Source organism: Ambystoma mexicanum, chromosome 12 (assembly GCF_040938575.1).
Source record: "Ambystoma mexicanum isolate Mex_15411 chromosome 12, UKY_AmexF1_1, whole genome shotgun sequence".
Lineage (NCBI taxonomy): Eukaryota > Metazoa > Chordata > Amphibia > Caudata > Ambystomatidae > Ambystoma > Ambystoma mexicanum.
Genome location: NC_090936.1, coordinates 1,035,581,414 through 1,035,603,388, shown reverse-complemented (window position 1 = coordinate 1,035,603,388; position 21,975 = coordinate 1,035,581,414). Strand labels below are relative to the sequence as shown.

Below are 21,975 nucleotides of genomic sequence, written 5' to 3'. Positions count from 1 at the left end.
TGCTAGAGAGTGGAGGGCCTTACTCCATGTCCTGTGCCAAGTAGGAATGATTGTAGGTAAAGGTGCCTCCTGAACCAAAATCCATGGAAGGAGGGTGAAATTATATTGTCTGCTCGAAAAGGACCCTGAATTAGGAATGGGAAAAGAACCAATTGAAGTGAATGCTTTAAATCCAAGGGCTGGGGGATACCAGTTGTAAAACTTGAGGAAACCCAAGTTATGGGAGAGCTCTGCTGTGAAATCTGATGAACCTGTAGTCTGTGAGAAGTTGAGGACCAGACTGAAGCAAACCTAGGCTGAAAGAAAGCCTCAGCAAAAGCACCTGATAGAAGGAACCTCAGATTTGGGAGAGGTCTTCAGAGATCCAGTGAAAGCAGGACAGCTGAAAGTCAAGGCTGCGATTGGACCCTGGAAGATCTGCTCCGAGAGTAGTTAATTTTGATTAATTAGCTTAGGGATTGACATTTAAGGTTTAGCTTTTGAGAACCTTTTTGTTGTCATAACATTAGAACATTTGTGTTGATAGCGTAGAGTGGCTTTAAGCCCAAAAGACTTGCTAAAGATGATGCTGGGAGGTTTCTTTTAGTCACATCATTTGAATATTTATTTGTTGAACATTGTGTTTCAAGGAGTGTAATGCATTTAAAAAAAATATATATTATGAACATTTTGGTTTAAATGTTGAACGCCAAGGGGTGAACCCTATTCCTGGCAAGGTTTACTTTAGAAATGTCCGTAGTTTATAGAGTGACCCCGAGATCCTGTAGTCTAGTCCAATCCCTTCCCTGAAAAGATGAAAAATAAAGCCATTGTTGAATCCCCATGATATTGTCAATTGTGATTGCTCGACCGTATCACAACTTGCATACCTACAAGGCTATCGTATGCTTAAATAAAATGTAAGGTTTACACAGCCAGTAGTTAAATAGAACGTGATACCATATTTCTCTCCACCTGCTTATTTTTTGACACAGCTATGGGCAACTACTTCCCCCCAAAGTCAAAGTTGCTAGCCTTTTGCACGCGCTCCTATGGCATTTTCTCCACAACCCTTTTCAATTTTGAAAAAAAACATTCACTGGATCCTATCTGTGGCATTTGGCATATTACTATCCCATGGCTCAAGCCTCTCACTTGTAAGCTAGATCTGTTAGCCACCCTCCTTGAGACCATGAACTCTATGGATGAGAAAGCCAGCCGATCTCGGCAGAGCTCTGACAGAACTCCTTACCTATCCTACATCTGCAGAATAAGCACTCTGAGGAGATTGCCGCGCTTTCTGCTAGAGCTCTTATTCTATGGGCGGGATGGGTCCTTGGATGAAGGGAAAGGGCTGTGGGTGCTCACAGGAAATGCTGCGTTTCTCCTGTTAAAAATGGAATTCCCCAAATGTAACATTAGAATTGTACGGAATATCAATCAAAACAAATTATAATGGGGTCTTGCACGAGAATGGTCACATGTGCAGACTTTCAATCTGGGCAGACTGTACAGTTACCTGAAAGTAGGATATCCTTGAGAAGGCAACTTTGAAGTATTCTCCTGATGTTAAGGTTAGTAATCACGATGCAGGAACCCCTCCAGACCAGGCCAGTAGAAAAGGAATGCTTCTTTATTCATTCTTAGTTACAGATGTAGATATGTAGGAGAGGTAACCAGCATCCTTCTAGCTCTCTGCCTCCCTCACTGTGTACCAACCATCACTGCAGGAACCCTCAGGGCACACACCATTCCACCTGCATCCTACCACTCCATATAGATTCCATGCAGCCTCTCGGCTCACTGAACATACATGTACGGATGACTGCAAGCGTCCATCCATCTTGAACTGTAGAGGAAAGTATTTTGTGCTGGTTTATGACCAGTGTTCTAAACGAAGCGTCTGCCTGGGCCTGGCTCCAGTCCTCTTGGGTGACCAGTGTAATTGAGGTCGTTGGGTTCGAACAGTGGTTCGCCTTGAACTTCTGACCCTAAATTGGGGGAAGAAAGCTCTGCACAGGGTTGATGTTATAATCGGATTTTAGTTTTCCTCATTTTTTGTGGTGCAGTTCCCATCCGTCTCGAACCTAGGATTTTTCATAGATGGGCATGCTTGGAATACTTAACCACCAAAACAAAAAGACCATGTAAGATAAACGAAATTCCTCTTGGCATATAAGGCAGAGTAACTTGGTACATAGGTGGCACTTGCACACTACTACCTAGTGTGAGCCATAACGACACGTGCAATATGACGAGCGCGGAAGGTGGCCTTTGTAGATGTTCACCCCCACAACACTCATATTGTCTGCATATCGCATTGCACAAACATGGCTACCGACGTCCACTCCATTAATAAGGTTGGAGACGGCATTTACCCGACGTGACGAACCCGTGAAATGTTGAGCAGGGTGCATTTATGCTGGCCCCCCACCATCGACCCCCCACCCCCCGCTTTCACATTTCACCCCAGTGAAGCCCAGGCTCTGCTCTGTATGCACACGTGCCATTTACTTGAGATGCCCGAAACTTTCCTGACATCCAAAGCTATCGCCCGAGAGCAGGAACTTAAGTGGGCCGGGGCCCGCCCTGACTAACCCCAGCCAGTCGACACCTCAGGCAGCCCGTGTGGAAGCTGCAGGGATACACGAGCTTCCTGCAGGTGTCGGTATTTGGTAAGTACAGGCGTGCAAGATGGGGCACACTGGTATCGTACCTTTTGGTGCGCCCAGCCCCTTCTTTTGTTTAAAAGGAAGGGCTGGGCGCATCAAAGATAATAATGCCAGTGTATCCCAGCTCCTACTTTTACCAGCCGCCCCCAACCCTTAATAGAGGGGGGGGGCTCTCGTTAGGGGGCGTGTCCTTAGGCCACACCTCCTAACTAGGCCCCCCCAATTCCCAATCACACTTAAAAGCACTACCTGAGAGAGAGCATGGGTGGAAGTGAGCTGAATGCTTTGGCATGTGAAGGCTGTGGGTTCAATTTGCTAAAAATGGTGGGGGGGACATGACATCTAAAGGAAAGACGCCCCTGTCAAATGAGGTGGACAAAATAGTGTGCCACGAAAGTTGGGGGGGGGGCGGGGAAGAGTGGACAAACACCCTTCCCCCCTCCCCCCTAAAATTAAGCATATGTATGTATGAATGAAGGCTTTAAGATGTAAAGTAACGTATAACAAAATATTTGGGGGGGGGATAAAAAAAAAATGAAAAGATTTAAAACAACGAGTTGTTAGTAACTGGACCTCTATTTTATATAACCTGGAACACCTCATCATGCACTTGTACTGTAACTGTCCCTGGGGGCGTTTTTAAGTTTATAAGGGACCAGAAGCAGTATGGAGGTGCATCGCATGGAATTGTTGTGCTACTGGTAACTTTGCTGTTACCAGTAACGAGTAGAGGGGCATAATGTAAAACATCACGTTGTGAGGCAAAGTCGGCCATGTACATCGAGCAGCAGCGAGGGGTCCGCAGGGAAGGGCTTTCTCAGCAGGTGCTGATCCGCGGAGTGCGCCTCTTGTGCTCTTGTATTTGATGTGTGTTGATACAGCTGCTTTCTCTGTAGCGTTGGAAGGGCTGCAGCTGCAGGAAGCCATCTCCTGTGCAATACAGCCTCACTGGCATGTTTAACCTTTTCATATGATCTGTGTTTGTGAGACATTTACAAGAGCTTCTGATTTCTTTCCCTGCAGAGAGAGGTTTTACCATCAACACGGCTGGGCACCCTCCCTCCAACCTTCAGCATACGGGCCCTCTCGGCGCAGGCCATAGAGTATACCTTCGCTTTCATCCAGATCCCACAAGATGTAAGTAGAGTACCGTTGAACCCTGCCGGAGATGGCTATAGGTACCCGTGCTCTACTAGCACACTGTGCCGATTGGCCATTCCAGAGTGCACCATTCAGAGTATGTCAAGAGCAATTGTAATGGATGGGTCTGTGAATGTTGTAGAACAGTTGGCATACACTACCTATTGCTTATGTTTGGTGTTGATTGAAAGTCACTTTTGATCATAAGATGATGAAGCTGTTCTGGACCCCTGCTAAGTTACCCATTTGGTGGTGACACCCATGATCATGAGCCCAGATTTCAAGTGCCTGATATCACGGTGTGCACCCTAGTGAAATTATGTTCTTACTGACCCTGCCTCAGTATTGATGAGCTAAACCAGGCAGGACTAGAAGCAGGAGGGCCTCTCCTTCCTACACAGAGAATGAATGCCGAAGCCTCATCCCAGGGAACAAGGTGATCGTTTGGGAATTAAGTGACTGGTGTATACGTTGAACAGGGAAGAAATTGGTTTCCCAACGACCTTTGGTTGTCCTTTTTCCCATGTGCCACGACCACTCTGGCCATGGTTCCTATCTCGAGTATGTTTGAATTGGTTCTGCATCGATGATCTTTTGAACTATGGCGATTGCCATTCTTAGTGCTTGCATCGCACCCGAGGAGAACTTTTAGTGGGTTTTTTGTAGTCTTTTGTGATGCTGTTAATCTTGAAGGCAGTGTGACTTCGTGTACTTGAAATATTTCTTAATAAGCCTATTGCTACCTGATGCGACTGAGAACAATGTCCACTGTTCCCCTTCACATTGGTTATCTGATTTCAGGTCATGGCCTTTCACAATCTTCCCTCACCACCTCCGGCGGAGTGAATAATTATCAGGAACCACGATTTCTGGAAGTCAATCCATAGTCTTTTGATTTTTTATTTGCACTACTATGTCCGGTTTCCTAGCAACAATGGTTTTATCAGCTGCCATTGGTTTATCGTATGTAATCACATCCTTGTTTCCTGTACTTTTCTATGGCTTATGGTACCCATTGTTCCTTCGATGCTGAAATGTAATCTTGTTTTTAAAGCTTTCTGTCGAGCACTGTGTGTTCTTCCTGCATGCGTCTTTTACCATGTGTGACTCTTAACAATGGCGTCTTTATGATTTTGTGCACCGCCCTGTTCCGTGGCTGCAATGTGTTCTCCTGTTTCGGGTCTTAATTTTGTAGCCTGTTACGCAACAGTCCATGCCCAACATGAGGTTTCTATAGTACTTGCTTACTGCTGTACTTGTGGTTACCTACTGCACTTTAATGTGCTTGTATTGTTGGTTGCGCTGGTTCTTGTCCGTTTCCTTTTGGAGTATCTCTCAGGCCAGGACCTACATCCCCCAAGCTGCCACAAATCATTCCTTCACCCACTGCACCCCTCCCTCCCATCTCAATCTTGGGCACCTTCTTCCTCTTCTGCATCCTCTTATGTTTGCCCTTTTCCTTTTTGTCTGCTAGCCTAAGAGCTAGATGCCGGGGGTATAGGCACAGTGCTCATACTTCGGGACAGGCCTAGGTAAGTTAGCACAGTATAAAAGATTCATAAAATGGCATACCCTAGATTGTCTGAAAGGCTTGCCAAAGCTAGGCATGAGAATGAAGCTGTGCCTTTGCTCCGCCTTCTAGAGGCTGTTGCTTTTCAGCTTGTATGCATATAGTGGGAGCTCTGTATACAGTCCACTTCTTCAAAGCCTTTCTTGCTAAATGCCCCCCTCTGATTGTTGTACTTTTAATGTACCCTTTGGTCTTTGTATGATATATACACATTCACACATCGCCTCCTTCATCTTCATTCTTTATTTCTGCGTAGTAACACCATAAAAGAAATGCACACATAAAATACAATCATAAAACGTGTTATCAAGATAAAATATCAAAAGCAAAGATATCAAATGCAGAATTATGCAAAAAGCAACACCCCAGGGCATAACATTGCAATAAAAGAAACCTTTTCTTAAAGGCAACGTTTTAAAAGCTACAATCACTATTATATCTTCCCGGGTGACGTTTCAGGCATTCAAGCGCCACATGTTAGGATCTTATATTTAAACGTAGCCAAAATGGCTTGAGACAATGGGATCTTTCCTTTATATAGACAGGGCAAATGCAAACGAAGTGCATTTCAAACTCGGTCGTAGCTAAACAGCACGGGCACAGACATGACTTACTCTTGCCCCAGTTACATGTGTAATGTGCAAGTGGCAGAACACCGAGCCAGAATTTAGTATAGATAGTCTTATCATTCGGGTATAACTTATGGCTCCTGGCCCCACATCTTTTTGACTCGCAGATAATTCACTTGCAGCTTTCTCATGCGTCACAAGTCTATCCTCATGCCCCATGCCTAATGCTTGAAGCAAGTCTTGACATGACTTTTACAGCAAGAGCCGAATTTGGTGGCGTTTGCCCAAAGATCTGCATGCCCAGTATTGGCAAGCATCTCCTTCACGTGCTTGAACCACAGCAGCTGCTTGCTTGCCCCCAAAGATAAGACCTCCAACCCGTCCCTGTATAATACAAGGGCCAGCAAGTTCCAGATCCTCAGCCAGCACGATACTGGTTGGAGCATGATGGTATCTTTGGCCTGGGTTAGTTCCTTTTTCCAAACCACTAGAGCGGAAGACGCTCACATCCCCTATTGCTCCACTTCTTCCTAGCATGCCCTCTCTCCACCATCCTAATTTTTTGTATGGTCCTCTAATGGTTTCCTTGCACCTCGATTTTAAAGCTTATCCCCCAATTATACGTGTCTCAGAGATGAAGCCGTGGGTAAGCTTTCATGCTTTTGTGTCCATTGTGTTGAAGTGCTAAAGCACAACTGATTATGTGCTTTAATATCCCAGGAATAGCGAAAATGAAGCCGTAAACACAGACTCACATATGGTTCAATTCAATCGCTTGCTGGAGAGCCAGTCCTCCTGCGTTTTCATTCCATAACTAAATTTGCATTAAAAGTAAAATAAACAAAAAATAATGACATTTAAAATTGAAGTAAAAATATAGTTTTCAAATTTTACTTTTTGAACAAAAAAATGTCCTGTGCATGTGTTGCTTTCAAATGCATTTGGTTCATTTTTGACTCAGTAGCACAGGAGAAATCCCCACGTGGTTGTCTAGTTTCCCCATCTCGACTCTGCACTCCCTTGGTTACGCGTTTCCATTTCTAGCTGTGAAGTTATGCTCCAGACGCGACAGTCCCTCTGTACACATAAATGCCATTCAACCACCCGCTGGCCCCCTGCAACTTCTCTAAACCATTCTGATTCTGGCCAGAAATGTGCGTTTGGTTTTCTTCGTCAATACGGAAGCTTTCCCCTTAGTGATTTTCAGTGATAGGTTTTGTTGCCTCTAGATTTGCAGTGTTTTATGGTTTACCAGAATGGCAAGTGCATCCAAGTTCTGTGGGAAAACACAGGAGTCCCTCCAAAAAGCTTTACAGTAAGGGTCATTGGAGGGCTTGTGTGGTCGCTTGGAAGACCGCTGGACCAATCCGAAGCCATTCTAAAGAGAATAGGGCATGTATGCCCCAGTTTGTTCAGACTCCCGGTAGGGTTTTTCACAGTATGTATTTATTGCTGATGGTTATAATCTCTTGGTTTGTCGCCTCAGTTCTATATTCCGAAGGTGAAGTGTTGGATTGTCTTCTTCCATTAGAATGGATTTTATTCTGGATGTGTGGAACCCAGGGGATAGTCGCATGTAAGCATAACTTGTAGACAGACTAGTTCGACCTTTCAGTCCTCATTTGCTGTCAAATTTCTATGATGCTTGTTTTCAGAGTTACACATGTACCTTTCAGTATTGGTTGGCTGTACGCTTCAAGCTCTGTTTGATCTCCACTCCTGCAGGATGACGCCCGGGCGGATGTGGTAGACAGCGTTGTGCGAGATATTCAGAATACACAGTGCCTGCTGAACGTAGAATATGCCGGCGTGGGATGCTCACACGTCACGCTACAGTTTTTGGACTCCAAGGACGATGTTGGCCTGGGGCTCGTAAAGGAGGGTCTGGTGATGGTGGATGTACGGAAGGAGAAGCAGTTCCAGAAAGTGGTATGTGGCCCTCTCATTACTGTTCATTTGCCCTGTGGAGCATCCTGCTAGGGCCCTGGTCTACCGGCCGTACACCTACTTGCATGTCCAAAGTATTGCTCTGCATATGTTTATTCACACTCATTTTTCATGACGTGCTCTTCAATTTTGCATTAATCGGCTGTCTACCAGCATGAGATGATCTTAACACGATCAACCTTAATATATTTGCTATGGAGTGACTCTTGAAGCACTTAACCTTGATCTGCCTTTTGTAGTATTCCACCCAACCTTTCCCAACTGAGCCCTACTGATGTACAACGTTCAGAACCGTTGGCCACTTAAGTCGATAATTTCTCCTTTGTTTTCATGGTCGTGTGAAAACTTCTTGAACGCAAGTCTGGGTTGTCAAAGTGATTTTTTTTTTTAGCTTCATGGGGGTGTTTTGCCTTTCTTTGGGGATTTAAGAACGCAGTGAATTCTGCTGCTGGCAGGGTTTCTGCTTTTGGCATTTTTTAAACCTCTTCTAATTCTTTAAATTCATTCTTTTGGTATGTCTGGTCTACAGAGAATCGTGGGCACGACAGACCTATTTGGATAAACGGGATGTCATTCAGTTATGTCACCTCAGTGCAAGCATTATCAGTCACACAAAACTGGAGTGAGACATTAAAATCTTAAGCTGTTCTGATGTGAACGGCCCTAATTGCGCTATTTCCGTAGCCCTCAAAAGAGTTCAAGACCGAGGACCCAAGAACGTGTCCTTCCAGGAAGAGGAAGTACCCCACTGTTTTGGTCAGGATTATGGTCTTATTGGTGTAGGGTGGGAAAGAGGACATAAGGGAACCAGATCCACTTAGAGGTGTTATCTCTTAAGCCGTATCAAAGCCTTTGACATGGAGGATAAAAATCACATTCCATGCCACGAATTTTCCTGAGGCCTGAAAGGTGACATTCATTCAATCGCTGCATCTATTACTGCTACCGGAAGACCAATCCAGGGCTTGCTAGCAGTCCAGAACTCCCTCTGTAAGAGTGACAGGCAGGCCCCTAAGTAGTCTTGACCTCCGCCCTGGACCTGAACTTTGTGATGTCTCCAGGCAACATTTCATTCTAGTCCTGTGACTTTCAGGATCCCCACTGCTCGTGTACACCTGCTCATGCTGCAATCCAGTAGTGCAGGCCACCATCCAAAACCTATCTTTGGAGGCTCTCTCACTAACCTCCCTCATATTATTGCAAGCATGGCTGTTAGGATCGTGTACAAGAGGAGTGCATTGTGTACACGTACTGATGAAATATTCCTCCACTGTTGCTCCTCTTGGTTAATGTGTGACTTGCCCACTGTAGCTGTCCTTCAGGATGTGGATGGCTTTCGTCTGCCCCTGCCGTTCATGGTCTTCACTGTGAGAGACTCAACTTCAAAACCACAGGTTTTCCGGAGCAAAGTATGAGATAACATGTTTTTAAGTGGGTTTCCTAGTCTCTGTGGTTCCCGAAAATTAAATATCCTAACCTCACTGATACAATTTTAATGACTGCCGCAAATAGTATAATTAGCCAAATTGATATTACTCCAATTATATTCAATATAATGCCAATACAGCACTTGGTATGTAGCATTCCATCCACAATTGCACAAAACGGTCAACTAGAAGGGAAACGCTGCACTCTCTTTAAACCAGCTTCCTGTATCATGGCAATACCCTATAAATGATGGGGAACTCGACATTTGAATACATCTAGCACAGAGCCTAATATTTGGGAATATATAAGACCAATTGAAAAACTGGCTCAAATGTGTGCCTGTGCGTGGTATGACAAAAAGTGGATCTAGGCAGATGATGGCCAATATCTGTCCACTTGTTTTCGAACCCCTGCGTATAATACCAAAGGCTTGACACGTTGCTAGTTTCCGGGCAAATGCCTAACGAATTGCCCATCTGATGTCCAAAATTGTCAAATGATCAGTGCTGGTCGTTGGGATGGATTTTCCGAGATCCAGCAAAACATGTTTTGGATCCAGGAAAACTATTTGTGCTTTTTAATGGAACAAATCCGCTTTTGTTTTGGTGAGTGGGAGTCGAGCTCGTGCGATCAGGAGCAAAGACAAGGGATTGTGCCCTGGAGAACATATTCCAATACACAAATACAGCTTTCTAGGGATGTGCACCGTTTCTAATGTGCTTGCAACGTTATAGGAAACGCTCCTCCTTTGTTTAATAATGTATTAAACATTTAAATTTTAGGAGAATAATTATTTGGCAGGCAGAGGGGGCTCGGGATGTATCCTGAGGGATTCCCCCCCCCCCCAATTTACAACCACGCCTGCCCATGTCTGGTGGGATCCCACAGTTAATTTCCCTTTCCGCCACTGCATATGATGGCAATCACTGGCACATGGATAGCATGTGATGATACAATGGCAATAGCAGGTCAATGGGCATGCGAGGGTACATGCTGGCAAAGCCGTGTGTATGCCTTGGTATTGTGGAACTGGGCATCTTACGCGAGTACTGGTGCGTGTGACTGAGTGACGTCAAGCTCTGGCTTTGTCCGTGTTGGTGGTGTTTCTTTGCTGGCTGCCCCGGGGTTCATAACACTGGGAGTGTCGTCGGGCTTGGGCTTCTGAAAGCGTGCTCCTCGCAGACGGCCACACACTCGCACTTAGTGAGGGACTTCGCGGCTCGGTAATTGTTCTTCGCTCAGAGGCGGGCTCCACATCACTCCTTCCTAATTCGACTGGGCTCTCTGTCGGCTGTATAATCGAGGATTGATTCCTCGCCTCTCAGCCCTGTAATCTCCAGTGCTCCTCTCGCTCCGAGCGTTGCGAGATCTTATTATGCTGTGAAATATGGCACACCTCGGCCACGCTCTCTGCTCCTGGCTGCAAGGCCAAGCCTGATGGATCCCACTGGAGAGGCCCGCTATTGGACCCCAAGGGAGAGGACGCGCTGCTCGCCCCCCTACATTTACCCGTCTAGAGGGGAATTGACGCAGTGTAAAAGCTCAATAAATAATGCGAGAGGAGAAAGCAGAGCTGTCCCTCCACTAGATGTATCCTAAGATAGGGGTGGGGGGACAGATGGAGAAACCCAAGGAAGAAAGCACTGTGTGCTCTCCTTCCCATGTGCTTCATTCTAGAGCTATCGTCGGGTGGGGGAAAAAAGCAAGGGGCTCCAGTGAGAAAGCAGTGCTGTCCCTCCACTAGATCTATCCTAAAGGGAGGGAATGTGCAAAGGACCAAAAGGGTTAAAGCACCTCTTACCCACCTACCCCTGTCCCCCTCACCAATAAATACATTCTAAATAGTGGAGCAGGCAAGGGACCACAGGGGGCGGGGGGGGCACTGCTCTCCTTCTACTAGATGCACCTTAGGAGCCGCACGGTCAGCAACCTTCCCTGGCCCCCACTAGATGTGGACTAAAGGCAGTAGTGGAAGCACGACCACCCTGCCTAGATGTACTCTTCTATTATTTTAGAGTGGAGCAACCGAAAACAACAAGGGTGAAACTGCTACCCTCTTACTGCATATATCCTAAAGTGAGTGGAGTTGCAAGGGTGGGCGTACCAAAGTTAGAAAGCAGAGCATCCCCTTACTCAGAGCTCTGACTATTAAAGGGAGTGGAGAAGCAGGGGCTCCATGAGAGAACATGCCGTTATCGCTCCCAAGTGCATCTTTGGCCGTGACCAGAGCAGGCAGTGGGACCCCAAGGGATAAAGTTCTGCTCTCCGTTATTAGAAGTATTCTATTGGAAGAAAGGCAGCAGACTGACCCCATATGAAGATGGCACTGCTGACCTGTTTTGGATATAGCCAACAGGGCTCCTGATGTCTGGGTACACCCCCATGCTGTCGTCCTCCCCAACCATCACGGACACCATCTCCTGGATGGTCATGGCCTACTTGGATTCCTTGGGAAGGAGAGACGGTCGGTGGAAACTGCAGAACCGCTGGAGAGTGAACCACCCTCTCCCCATGCTGTTCTAATCTGGGGTGAGAGAAGCTGGTAATTGCTGAATCCCTCTACTTCTAGGTATATCATCCTGATTTAGTTGAGGGATGCACTCGGGGTCACTCGGAGAGGGCACAGTCGAGGTTCCTCTTCTCACTACCTTACCCACTTATATGTATCCTTCTGGAAGAAGAGTAGTAATTTCTTTTCAGTGTGTATGAACCAGTGACTCCAGCCCCCCCAACAAGTGACATGGGAACAAGAGGATACGTTGATTCTGCCCACAGAATTTCAACTCTTCTTGTCCTGCCCTTTCTGGGTTTCTATCCTTTCCCCCAAACGTTCCCTGTCCAATCCAGGCTCTGCACTTTCCCTAGCTATGACCCCAGGGTTCCCCTAGAGTTACCAGAACCGATGGGCTAGGCTGTAGGGCCGGTTCACACCACTAATGCGGCGGCCACCAAGGCCTCCTATTCCTCTACATCCAGCTACATTACCTAGAGAAAAAGCGCTCCTGCCTCTGAAGAGTGGCATGCTAAGGCCATTTACGAAAAGCTGGTGCTGTTTGGGGGAAGAGAAAACATCAGAAAATGGATGGCACTGCTGTCACTGCAGAGGGGGAAGGCAGCCCCCTGATTTCTCTGGCAGTGTTTAGTGTGGCAGGTCGGAAGGAGGAGTCGGACACATTAAGGGCGTTCTGACATGTTTTTAATTACATTAAATGAATAAGCCCCATCTTTCCCTGCTGCTAGAGGGATTTCCCAGCCTATCTAAAGGAACTTAAAGGTGCTTGTCGGTAGTCGGAAGTCCCAAAGTAAAATATCCTTAGTCCTCACCTAACTCTACCTTACCCTACAACTAATCCTATCAATTTAAACAAGACCACAGGAATGTCTTTCTTCCCCTAGTGGTCTTTTATTTTCTGGTGTTTTAAATGGCTTTCTTTCCATATGTATCCTAATACAATCTTCTGGAATACTCTCTGGATATCTCCTTGATAAGCTCTTGTAGCTCTTCCACAATGCTCTTTGGTCTTATTACTGATATACTTGTGATTCTCTTTGAGACACTTTCCCAGAGTCTTGTCTACACTTGTAGATCTTTCAGTCTTTTAACCCAGGCTTTCCTAGCTTGGGCTGAACTTGATCCGATTTGACAATTCCCCTTTTCTAGGTTCTCTCCTTATAACTGTGTTTCTTTATCTTGTTCACTTGGTAGTCTTATCTCACATCCCTCATTACAGGATTTTCTGCCAGGCTTTGTCCACTCTTCACCTTAATGTCCCTTCCTTCCTTATTTGTTTACAATCTTTAAAACTATTTCCCGTACAGGATTGCTCGTTCTTCTCAGTATCTGTTTTCCACACTTCAATGTAAACCGTTTATTAGTGAATATCTTGTCCTTGTGGCTGGGACAAGTTTCGAGGGGATTGTGTCCTCCGATGTATTCCACATCTTTGACAGTAATTACCGCAGCTGTGCTGCGGTAATTACTGTCAAAGATGTGGAATACGTCCTAGGAACATCACATCGAAAGAAAGTTACCAGGTAAGAAAGTAACTTGTTCTTCTCTTATCTTGTCCCGGTGGCCTGCCGCTTTTCCCGTTCTCCCTGTTAACTCTGCATGTGCAGGGGAACGTTGCAGGGCTTTGCACTTGCTAAGGCAGTAGTCTTCTGTTCTCGGCTTCTTTTCTGGCTGCTGCTATATACAGTGCTGGCAATAGGGAGCTGCTTGGCACTCCCTGCTGTGAGGGTCTCGGCGTGCTTTGCCGGGTGTCTTGCCCACCACAATTTGTTCGTAGCTATGCCACCACCTGATGCAGGATTCCTATCTCCTGGTTCACAAAGGTCTCCCTGTTCAGCACCAGGCATCTGGTGTCTCAGGTTGGTGTTCTTCGCCTCCTCAAAAGTTGCGGGCTCCACAGCTTTCCTCTCCCAGTCGTGATCACGTAAGGGGGCTTCCCTTGCATATAACACTGTACCTCATCGCTCCACTCGTCTCAGTTAAATGTATATTTCTCCTTAAAGAGACATCTTCCTTCCTTTTCTCAAATTGGTTTGTTTCAGCATGGTCTTCAGCCAAATATACAGGAATCGCATTATTCTTCACAGCAGGCAGTCCTATATATGCTGCCTTAGTTTGTGGCCTAGGGAGATCCTCACAGGAACGGGAGTCCTTGTCCCCTAAGGAGAAGTCTCTCCCAGTGATGCCCCACTTTCCCCGGCCCCTAGGTAGGGTCTTGCAGAGCGGGCTCACCTCTCTAACCTCAAAGGAGAGGCTCCCCCTTGGCTAGACAGGACTATTACACTTCATTTGTCATAATAGTCACCTATGGCTTGATGCCCGCACTTCCCTCTTTGCCACCTGCTGCCACCTGCTTATGCGCGCAGGCGGGGCTGGGAGATATAACTGAAAGGGCAGAGTCAGTCACCACAGAAATGAGAGCTCAACAGAGAGCTGGGGTTAGAGATCATGGCAGGTGTCCCTGCACCGGATGTAAAACCTGCCCGAATGGAGGGTAGTGATCGAAGTGGCCGGTTGGGAGCGGTGCTCCTCTACTTTTTAAAGTTAGGTTTTACTGTTAGCACACTTTTGTTTTCAAAAGAAACCGTTCTGGGAAGGTTTAGTTTTAAAATTACAGTGTAGGAAGAAGTTGAAACTTGCTCTTCAGTGCACTGCACTGAACAATCCCTTAAACATCAGGTGCACTGGTGTGGGGGGAGTTTGTATGGTGCGTTGGAGGTGGTGTGGTGATAAGGTTCGTGGGGAGCAGGACAGGCCAGCAGGGAACATGGTTCCAATACTTCTTTCCGTACACTTCGAACACTGATGGAGGGGGCTGGGCAGTAGTGGGCGGCACAGGTGGAGAAGGTGGCAATCGGCCGTGGCCCTCAGCCCCCTGCCTCCCCTCCTCCCAGTGCACAGTGATGATGCGAAGCACCAGGCTGAAGCGGTCAGGTGCACCAAGGATCAGGGGCGGACGGATACTGTTCACGGCTTCCTGGTAGTGGAGCGGTCAAGCGGTGGGAAAGCCACCATTTAAGGGGCGGCCAAGGAGGAAGAAAAACATTGCCTCCTCCTTGGTAACCTCCCACCATTCTGCTCCCTGCCTCCGGGACTGCAGCCTCTGCATTGCCGGTTTCCACCCACCCTGCAATTTGTAGGTTGCTGGCTGGTGGTGGTCCAGTTGGACGTTGATTTTGGCCCTTAGGTTGGCTGCCTTTTGCTGGGAGTCTTTGGGCCAGTGGAGGTATTGGGGCGTGGGGGGGGCGGGGGGGAGATGAGGAGGCAGTCGTGTGGCACCTGATAGTCATGCACATCCCTGGGGGTAGAGTGGACCACCTGTGGTAAAGGTGAAATTCATGACAGTAGTTTCCACTTTTTGGACGTATTTAATGGTTTCTTTCTGTTGAGAATTCTTTAACCTCAATTCACATTTAAGTTGTATACTGTGTAATAAATGTGGCCAATGTTGCACCCAGAAGGTGCCTAGTCTGTGTTTTCTACTCGTGCACACTGCCCCCTGCTTAGCCCAGTAACAATGACCCTAATAGGGGAAAGAGTGCCGTTGTGAAATGCGTTCCAGGAAAGGTGGCCACTTGTCTGCCGTCAGAAGCTCTGTATTCATACGAACTATTTTACTAAACCGAACCCAACATGCAACCATTGGGTCCCCGTATTCGCTTCTGAGCCATTACTCTTCCGAGGCCTGGCCGAGATCAAACCCATAAACTCATTCATTTAATATAGATGTTATGCCACTCGCGCTAATGACTACAGGTCCGTCGCTTTGCTCATTTTATTTCTTCTTCCTAGACTGCCCAGCGGCAGCCTTTGAGCCCCTGACAAAGTGCTTTGCCAATGTGCACAAGTTGGTTGATGCTTAATCCAGACCCGCTGGAATTGATGGGTTCTGAGAGCTGACCGAGTGAGCTGCCATAAATAGATGGTGTGTGCATCCTGTGCCCTCTCTAGCCGTCGTGTTAGCCAGCACTGGCCAATGGGCCAGCTCTTGCCGTGTCCGAGATCTGGCATCATATGTCTGGCCGGGTATCGGGACGGCCTGGCCTAGAGCAGCGCCTGAAAGACACCGGTTGCAGTATGGAAAGGACCGTGTTCCTCCACAGTGTGATGTTTGCAGCGGGCACATGCCATGGACCTCTCTGTCCTGCATTATTCAGCGAACCCCACCTTGCGCAGGATTGAGGGGGTGGGGGTCTGCAGAAGTGCTGAGGCTGACCCCAGAGCAGGTGATCTCTCTCCGCCCTCCCTCCCTCCCTTGCACTGAACACAGGCTTCTGAGGCCACTTTCTCTTCTCTCATTGCCCTCCACGGGAAGCACGGCTCCTTTGTGGGATAGCAGGCCTTCTGTCTGCACAGAGACAACACACGCACGCTCCTAATTGGGGAAAATGTAAGGTTTCAGCAAACTCTGTGCACCGCGGGACAACGCTTAGTGGGCGGCGAAATAAATGGATATAGTGGAATCCTGCATCCTCAACAGCCATTATTGTGCGTTAACCCATAGACTGCTCTGGCAGTGCACCTTAAAATGGGCCTGCGGCACACACTGATGTTACAGCTGCTGAAGTGACACACAGCCCTGGCAGTGCACATCAACCCTGCCCTGCTATTCCAATGATTGACATCCGACACGCAGCTCTGGCTGTGCACATCAGCCCTGACCTGCATCGCACACACTTCTGCTCCAGCTACTGAGACCATAGAAAACTGGTCAGTGCACCTCGACCTTCATCACACACTGCTACTCCAGTAATTGAGGCCATACACAGCTTGAACAGTGCAACTCCGCCCTGATCTTCTGCACACACACGTGGTTGAATCAACAAACCGTTCTGGCAATGCACCTCAATCCTGACTTTCAGTGTAGACTGCTGTTCCAGTAATTGAGAAAACAGATGGCTCTGATGGTTCACTTTTACCCTGACCTGCAGCACACATGTTTTCTCCAGTGATTGGAGCCATAGGCGGCTCTGGCAATGCTCCTCAACCATATCCTGCAACACATACACGCACTGCTATTCTTTTGATTGAGCACGCTGGTAGCTCCCAGTGCACCACGATACAAACGTATGCCACCCTCTGCTTTTCCAGTAATTGGGCACAAGGAAATGATGCATGTGGGTGGGCTCTGTCGCTTTTTTTCCAGAGGGCAGACGCAACACCCTTTTGGTGTTTTTGAGGCCAGCAAGCTTGCCCAAATGTTTGGCTACCAGGATTTCACCCAGGTTATTAACGTTCCCAGTGTTGACACTTAGCCAAACGACCACATAAAATTGTCATGAAAGCATTTGTCTCATATTTGGATATTTGTTTTCCAGGGAATATTGCACTATAGATTGCTGGGTTTAAAAGGTGAGCACCTTTTATACTTTGCCAGCGTAGTTATTGGAAAATCGCCTTTGAACTCAACGTCATTGGAACTACTCCTCCTCCTCCAAACTCCGCCCCCACCCAAGCCCATGTTAGATCCCTGTGACGAATCAACTTCCGGGGCACCAGTGGTAAAGGGATGATTATCGGTTTCTAAACCATAAATCAACCCCACACCGCTAGTACACCAGAAGGGATCCCAACAGATTGGAATACAAGTAAATAATAAGACCTCCTTGTCCAATTTTGGTAACGTGGACAGAAACGGCAGGCTTCTCTCTGCAAGGTCGTGGATCGTTGGTTAGTTGCAACACAGCGAAAATACAATTCTTACCCAATGATCTAAAAGGGACTGTCCAGTCAAGGTTGTATACATATATCTACTTAGTTATTACCACAACAGACAGTTCTAGCACTCTACAATTACAACCCACACTCTAAAGAACACAGAGGACAGACAGTTTCACAAAGGAAAGGGATGCACTCTGTATACTGACAGGAGGATAGTTGGTAAAGTAATCAGTCTTATAGTTCAAGATTATTTGGTTTCAGCACTGAAGGGGCAAAGGGTCGTAAGAACCAGAGGGGACAGAACCACAATGTACCTGCTACTGAAGAAGTTCTTGGTGCTGGACAGTGTCCATGTGGTTCCAGGACACAGAGTTAGTGACTGGAGACAGCTGCGGATACCAGGCGGCAGGCAGTTCGGCAAGCGAGGCTAGACAGACGTCTGCAGGCTGTTCGGCGTGGTGGCTCAGGGTCAAGAATCAATGTCTCTGTGCTTGTTGGCAGATCTTGAATGCTGGTCGAGGCGTCTCGGATTGGCTCTGGTGACTGCGGCGTGACAACAGTCAGCGGTGCAGCCAGATCCGGTTTGAGGACGTGATTGTCTCGAAATTGTACTTAAAAAGATGGTTGCTGGATGATGCTTGTGTGGCACTCCTCCTAGCTTCTTCACAGGTCTTGTCATTTCAAGTTGGACGGCCCAAAACTCAGGAGGGTGTTAGCAGGCAACAGCCTTGTCGTGTGTCCAGAGACTCTCCGGCACTTCCCACCTAGTAAGCTTGCTGTTCGAAATAGCAAAAGCTGAAAACTTGACTGGGACACACACTTGGGACAGCCCCACTCCAACACCATTTAAGAACTGAATGAATGTCCTGTGCAGAATGAGAGAAATTTCAGATGCAATGGAACTAGCAAACGAGCATGCTCTGCGTTTAGGATGATCTGCTTGATGTTACCAGATGCAGCAGCAATATTATTACGGAGTGTTGCTTGATGACTAACAGCAATTATGTGCATGAACTTTGAAGACCTAGAAGAGGGTAGTGTTCGCTGTGAATGACACAGATGATGTTGTGCAAGGTCTAAAAAATGTTCTGATGACCGTAGACTCTGTAGCAAAGTGTCTGAAGTATTTGGGCCGACACCTCTGTATAGGCAGGATGGGACGTCGTTGGCGCCTTTCAACTTTTTCAGTACAAATTTGACCCAGGGCTATGGCGAGATGGCAGTGGCAGTAGCATCTCCTTATTGGCAGTCTTGTGGCACAGAAACAAACTGTTTTAATTTGGGACACTAAACGTTTCAGCGCCCATCCCTTCTCTTGCACTCTGGCAACGTTCTTAGCACACTGTTGCCTTTTTCTTGAGGTTTCCTCAACATTAGCTCCCTGCTCTCTAAGAGCCATTAATAACTTTTCGGTGGACATTTAGTGTTTCAGCCGCCTGCTGGCTCGCAGTCTCAGGATAATCTGCAGCTATACACCACATTGCTGCATTCTTTTGACTTTGTTATAAATAAAAAAACCCAACGGGAACCTCTGGTTTTCTCAGCTGTAAGACTGAGTGTATCGGAAGAGGGGTAAACCTAATGTTGAAATGGGCCGCAACCAACCCTGGTATTAGTCTAGGTGAGTCTGGGGTCCATCCTTTGTAAACATCGGATGTGCTTGTGAGAGCTGTTTTCCATGCCCGGAACATTTAGAAGAAAATAACCAGAAGAAATGTCAGACTGCTGTTGGGAACAGGCTGCAGCTCTTTGTGTTGCCGAAGATCCGAAAGGAGAATATCGGAGCTAACCGGCTTATACAGTGTGCAGTAGAGACGACGCAAAGAAGATTCCATGCGGGAACGCCGGAAGCAAGCACCATGATTTTGGGGGTTCGCCGGTGGAAAACCGCAAAAAGAAACTTTGCGGAGAGCCGTGAGGAGAAACCCAGCCAGAGCCACAGGAGATGTGGGAAATGAAAGCCGAACAACGCAGAGGAGAGAGAATCCAGTGTTTGTCATCGGAGAGCTGTAAAGCAGCCAGGACACGCCACAAAGAGCCAGTGAGTGCACGCTGGGATGAAGGGAGCACCGGGGCGTATTGGCGAACACGCTGTATGTTAAACATTGAACAATCCAAGAAAGATGGAAAATAGTTTCTTAATCATAAAAGTATGAAGTTAAAGCAAATTTGCCTAAGAAAGGTATCTTTAACGAACAATGTAAATTAACCCACAATGCTAATGTGGTGAATGATTAGAAATGTGAGCAAAACATTATGTATGTGGTATATATACTATGGACTAAAGAAATTAGCCAAAAGGGCTAATGTGGTAAACTATCAAAGGTGGAGTTGCAGAGACAGGCAACTACAAAAAGCCCTGGCAGAAGAGTATACCAGACAACTGCAAGTGTGTGGAAATGAGAAGTCCTGGCAGGAAAGTACACCAGGCAATTTCAGCCGCGTGAATATAGAGGAACAACAAGTGTGCGAATACAAGACGCTCTCGGAGAAAGTATAGCAGGCAATCACAAGTGTGTGAATATAGGGAAACAGAAACCCTGGCAGGAAAGTATATCGGGTATCCTTGCAACCGCAAAGTCCAAAAGATAAATATATGTGTGACTTTGATATTGAACAAAAGAAAAGACCAGAACCATTATTGTCAAGAAACTGAAAAAGAATCCAGGCGAAGGGAAATACCCTATGGATTGTAGAGACACTTTTTACTGGAGTTATTTATTTCCACCTTTAAACATCTTTGAAACACTGAAGGCCAAAGACATTATCCTTTACACCGTAAGATTTATTTCCTTAGATTGTGAGGGGCAGAATAGAGTAGGTGAATTGCACAATCGGATAACCCAATAGTCTGTAACCTTTGGATCACCTGATGTTTTCTCTCTCACCTTTATGGTTAAGCCATCACAAAAGTTATGTAATGACCTTGCTTCTTTCTTTACAACTAAAATCGATGTGATTCGATCGAACATTGCTAAATCTTCGGCCATACTGTCTCCATGCACCACTAGCTTTGTGCCACCTCCTCTCACTGATCCCTCTGCTAGTTGGTCCACCTTCCCTCTGTTTACGGAGGCAGAAGTCCTAGCGGCTATTTTAAAGATCAAATCTTCCTCCCGTGAGGACGCTATTCCCGCAATTATCATGAAGACGATTGCCCCGGATATCTTAGCTGATATTATGGGGGCTATAAATAACTGCCAATCAGGACTGGTACCCCCGGAGCTTAAATCTGCAAGGTTATTCCTCTCCTTAAGAAGCCCTCACTTGATCCTACTATCCCGGCTAACTTTCGACCCATTTCCCTGCTCCCGTTCCTGTCTAAACTTTTGGAATCTCTGGTCACGCCCCTTCTGTCATCCTTCTTGGAATCCTCAAAGATCTTCAATCATGACCAGGCAGGTTTTAGGCCAGGGTGAGGGACGGCGAGTGTGCTTGTCTCAGTGCAAGACGCTATGTCTAGACATGTTGATGCGGGTGGAGTTGGGGCTCTGATTTTGTTGGATCTGTCCGCCGCATTTGACACGGTGGACCCATCCTATCCTTCTCTCACGTCTGGCACAGATCGGGCTCTCTGGCCCGGTTCTTGCTTGGTTCACTTCCTTTCTTTCTGACTGCACTCAGACCCTCGCTATGCCCCCTTTTCTTTCTTTCCCCTGTGCTCTCACCTGCAGCGTCCCTCAGGGATCTTCTCTCTCCCCGATTCTGTTTAATATTTATATCTGGGCGCTGGTCTGCCTCATTCGCTCGCATGGACTTAACTGTTATTCCTACGCTGATGATACTCAAATCCTGATCCGCTTGGATCAGGATCAAAATGAGGTCTCAGCGTGTCTTCATGACTGCCTAAAGGCAGTGGGGGCCTCGATGGACCAAAATTGGCTCAAGCTCAATGGCGACAAAACGGAAGTGATGTTGGTGGGCTGCCCTCCCAACCCCTCACTATGGACTTGCGTTTTGGCCTGCGACACTGGGTCCTTTGCCTGGTCCAGTTGACAAAGTGAAGAATCTGGGGGTTATTCTCTCTGCCTCTCTATCTGTCAAATCAGGTCACAGCTGTTTGTCAGTCCGCCCACCACCAGATCAGGGTTCTAAAAAGAGTCCTTCCCATGATTCCGGAAGTCATGCGCCCCCCCGTGGTGGCTGCACTAGTCCTCCCACGGCTGGACTATTGTAACTCCCTATACCTTTCTCAACCGGTAGGCCTTCTCCAGCGACTTCAACGTATGCCAAACCTGGCAGTCAGATTAGCCACTGGCTCTCCCTATGGTGCCTACATCTCGCCAGTGCTCCGCCGACTCCACTGGCTCAGCGAGTTAAGTTCAAGTCACTGTGCATTGTCCATCGGGCAATCCACGGCTTTGGAGCTGATTTCCGTTCCTCGGCCACCAACCTACTTGTCGTGCCTAGGTATAACCCGGGAAAGACTCGGCGGCAGAGCCTTCTCCATCGCCGCGGCCAAGCTTTGGAACATCCTCCCACTGCCACTCAAATCTA

At 47.2% G+C, this 21,975-nt stretch overlaps 1 protein-coding gene across 1 annotated transcript in view; it reads left to right on the top strand.

Annotated features, from left to right (window-relative positions):
• Positions 1-21,975, top strand: part of SND1 (staphylococcal nuclease and tudor domain containing 1) — a 2,477,133-nt gene that overhangs the window by 2,376,844 nt on the left and 78,314 nt on the right. The window contains exons 21-22 of the mRNA XM_069629563.1: positions 3,675-3,788; positions 7,656-7,859. Coding sequence (XP_069485664.1) covers positions 3,675-3,788; positions 7,656-7,859 — 318 coding nt within the window. The remainder of the gene's footprint in view (positions 1-3,674; positions 3,789-7,655; positions 7,860-21,975) is intronic.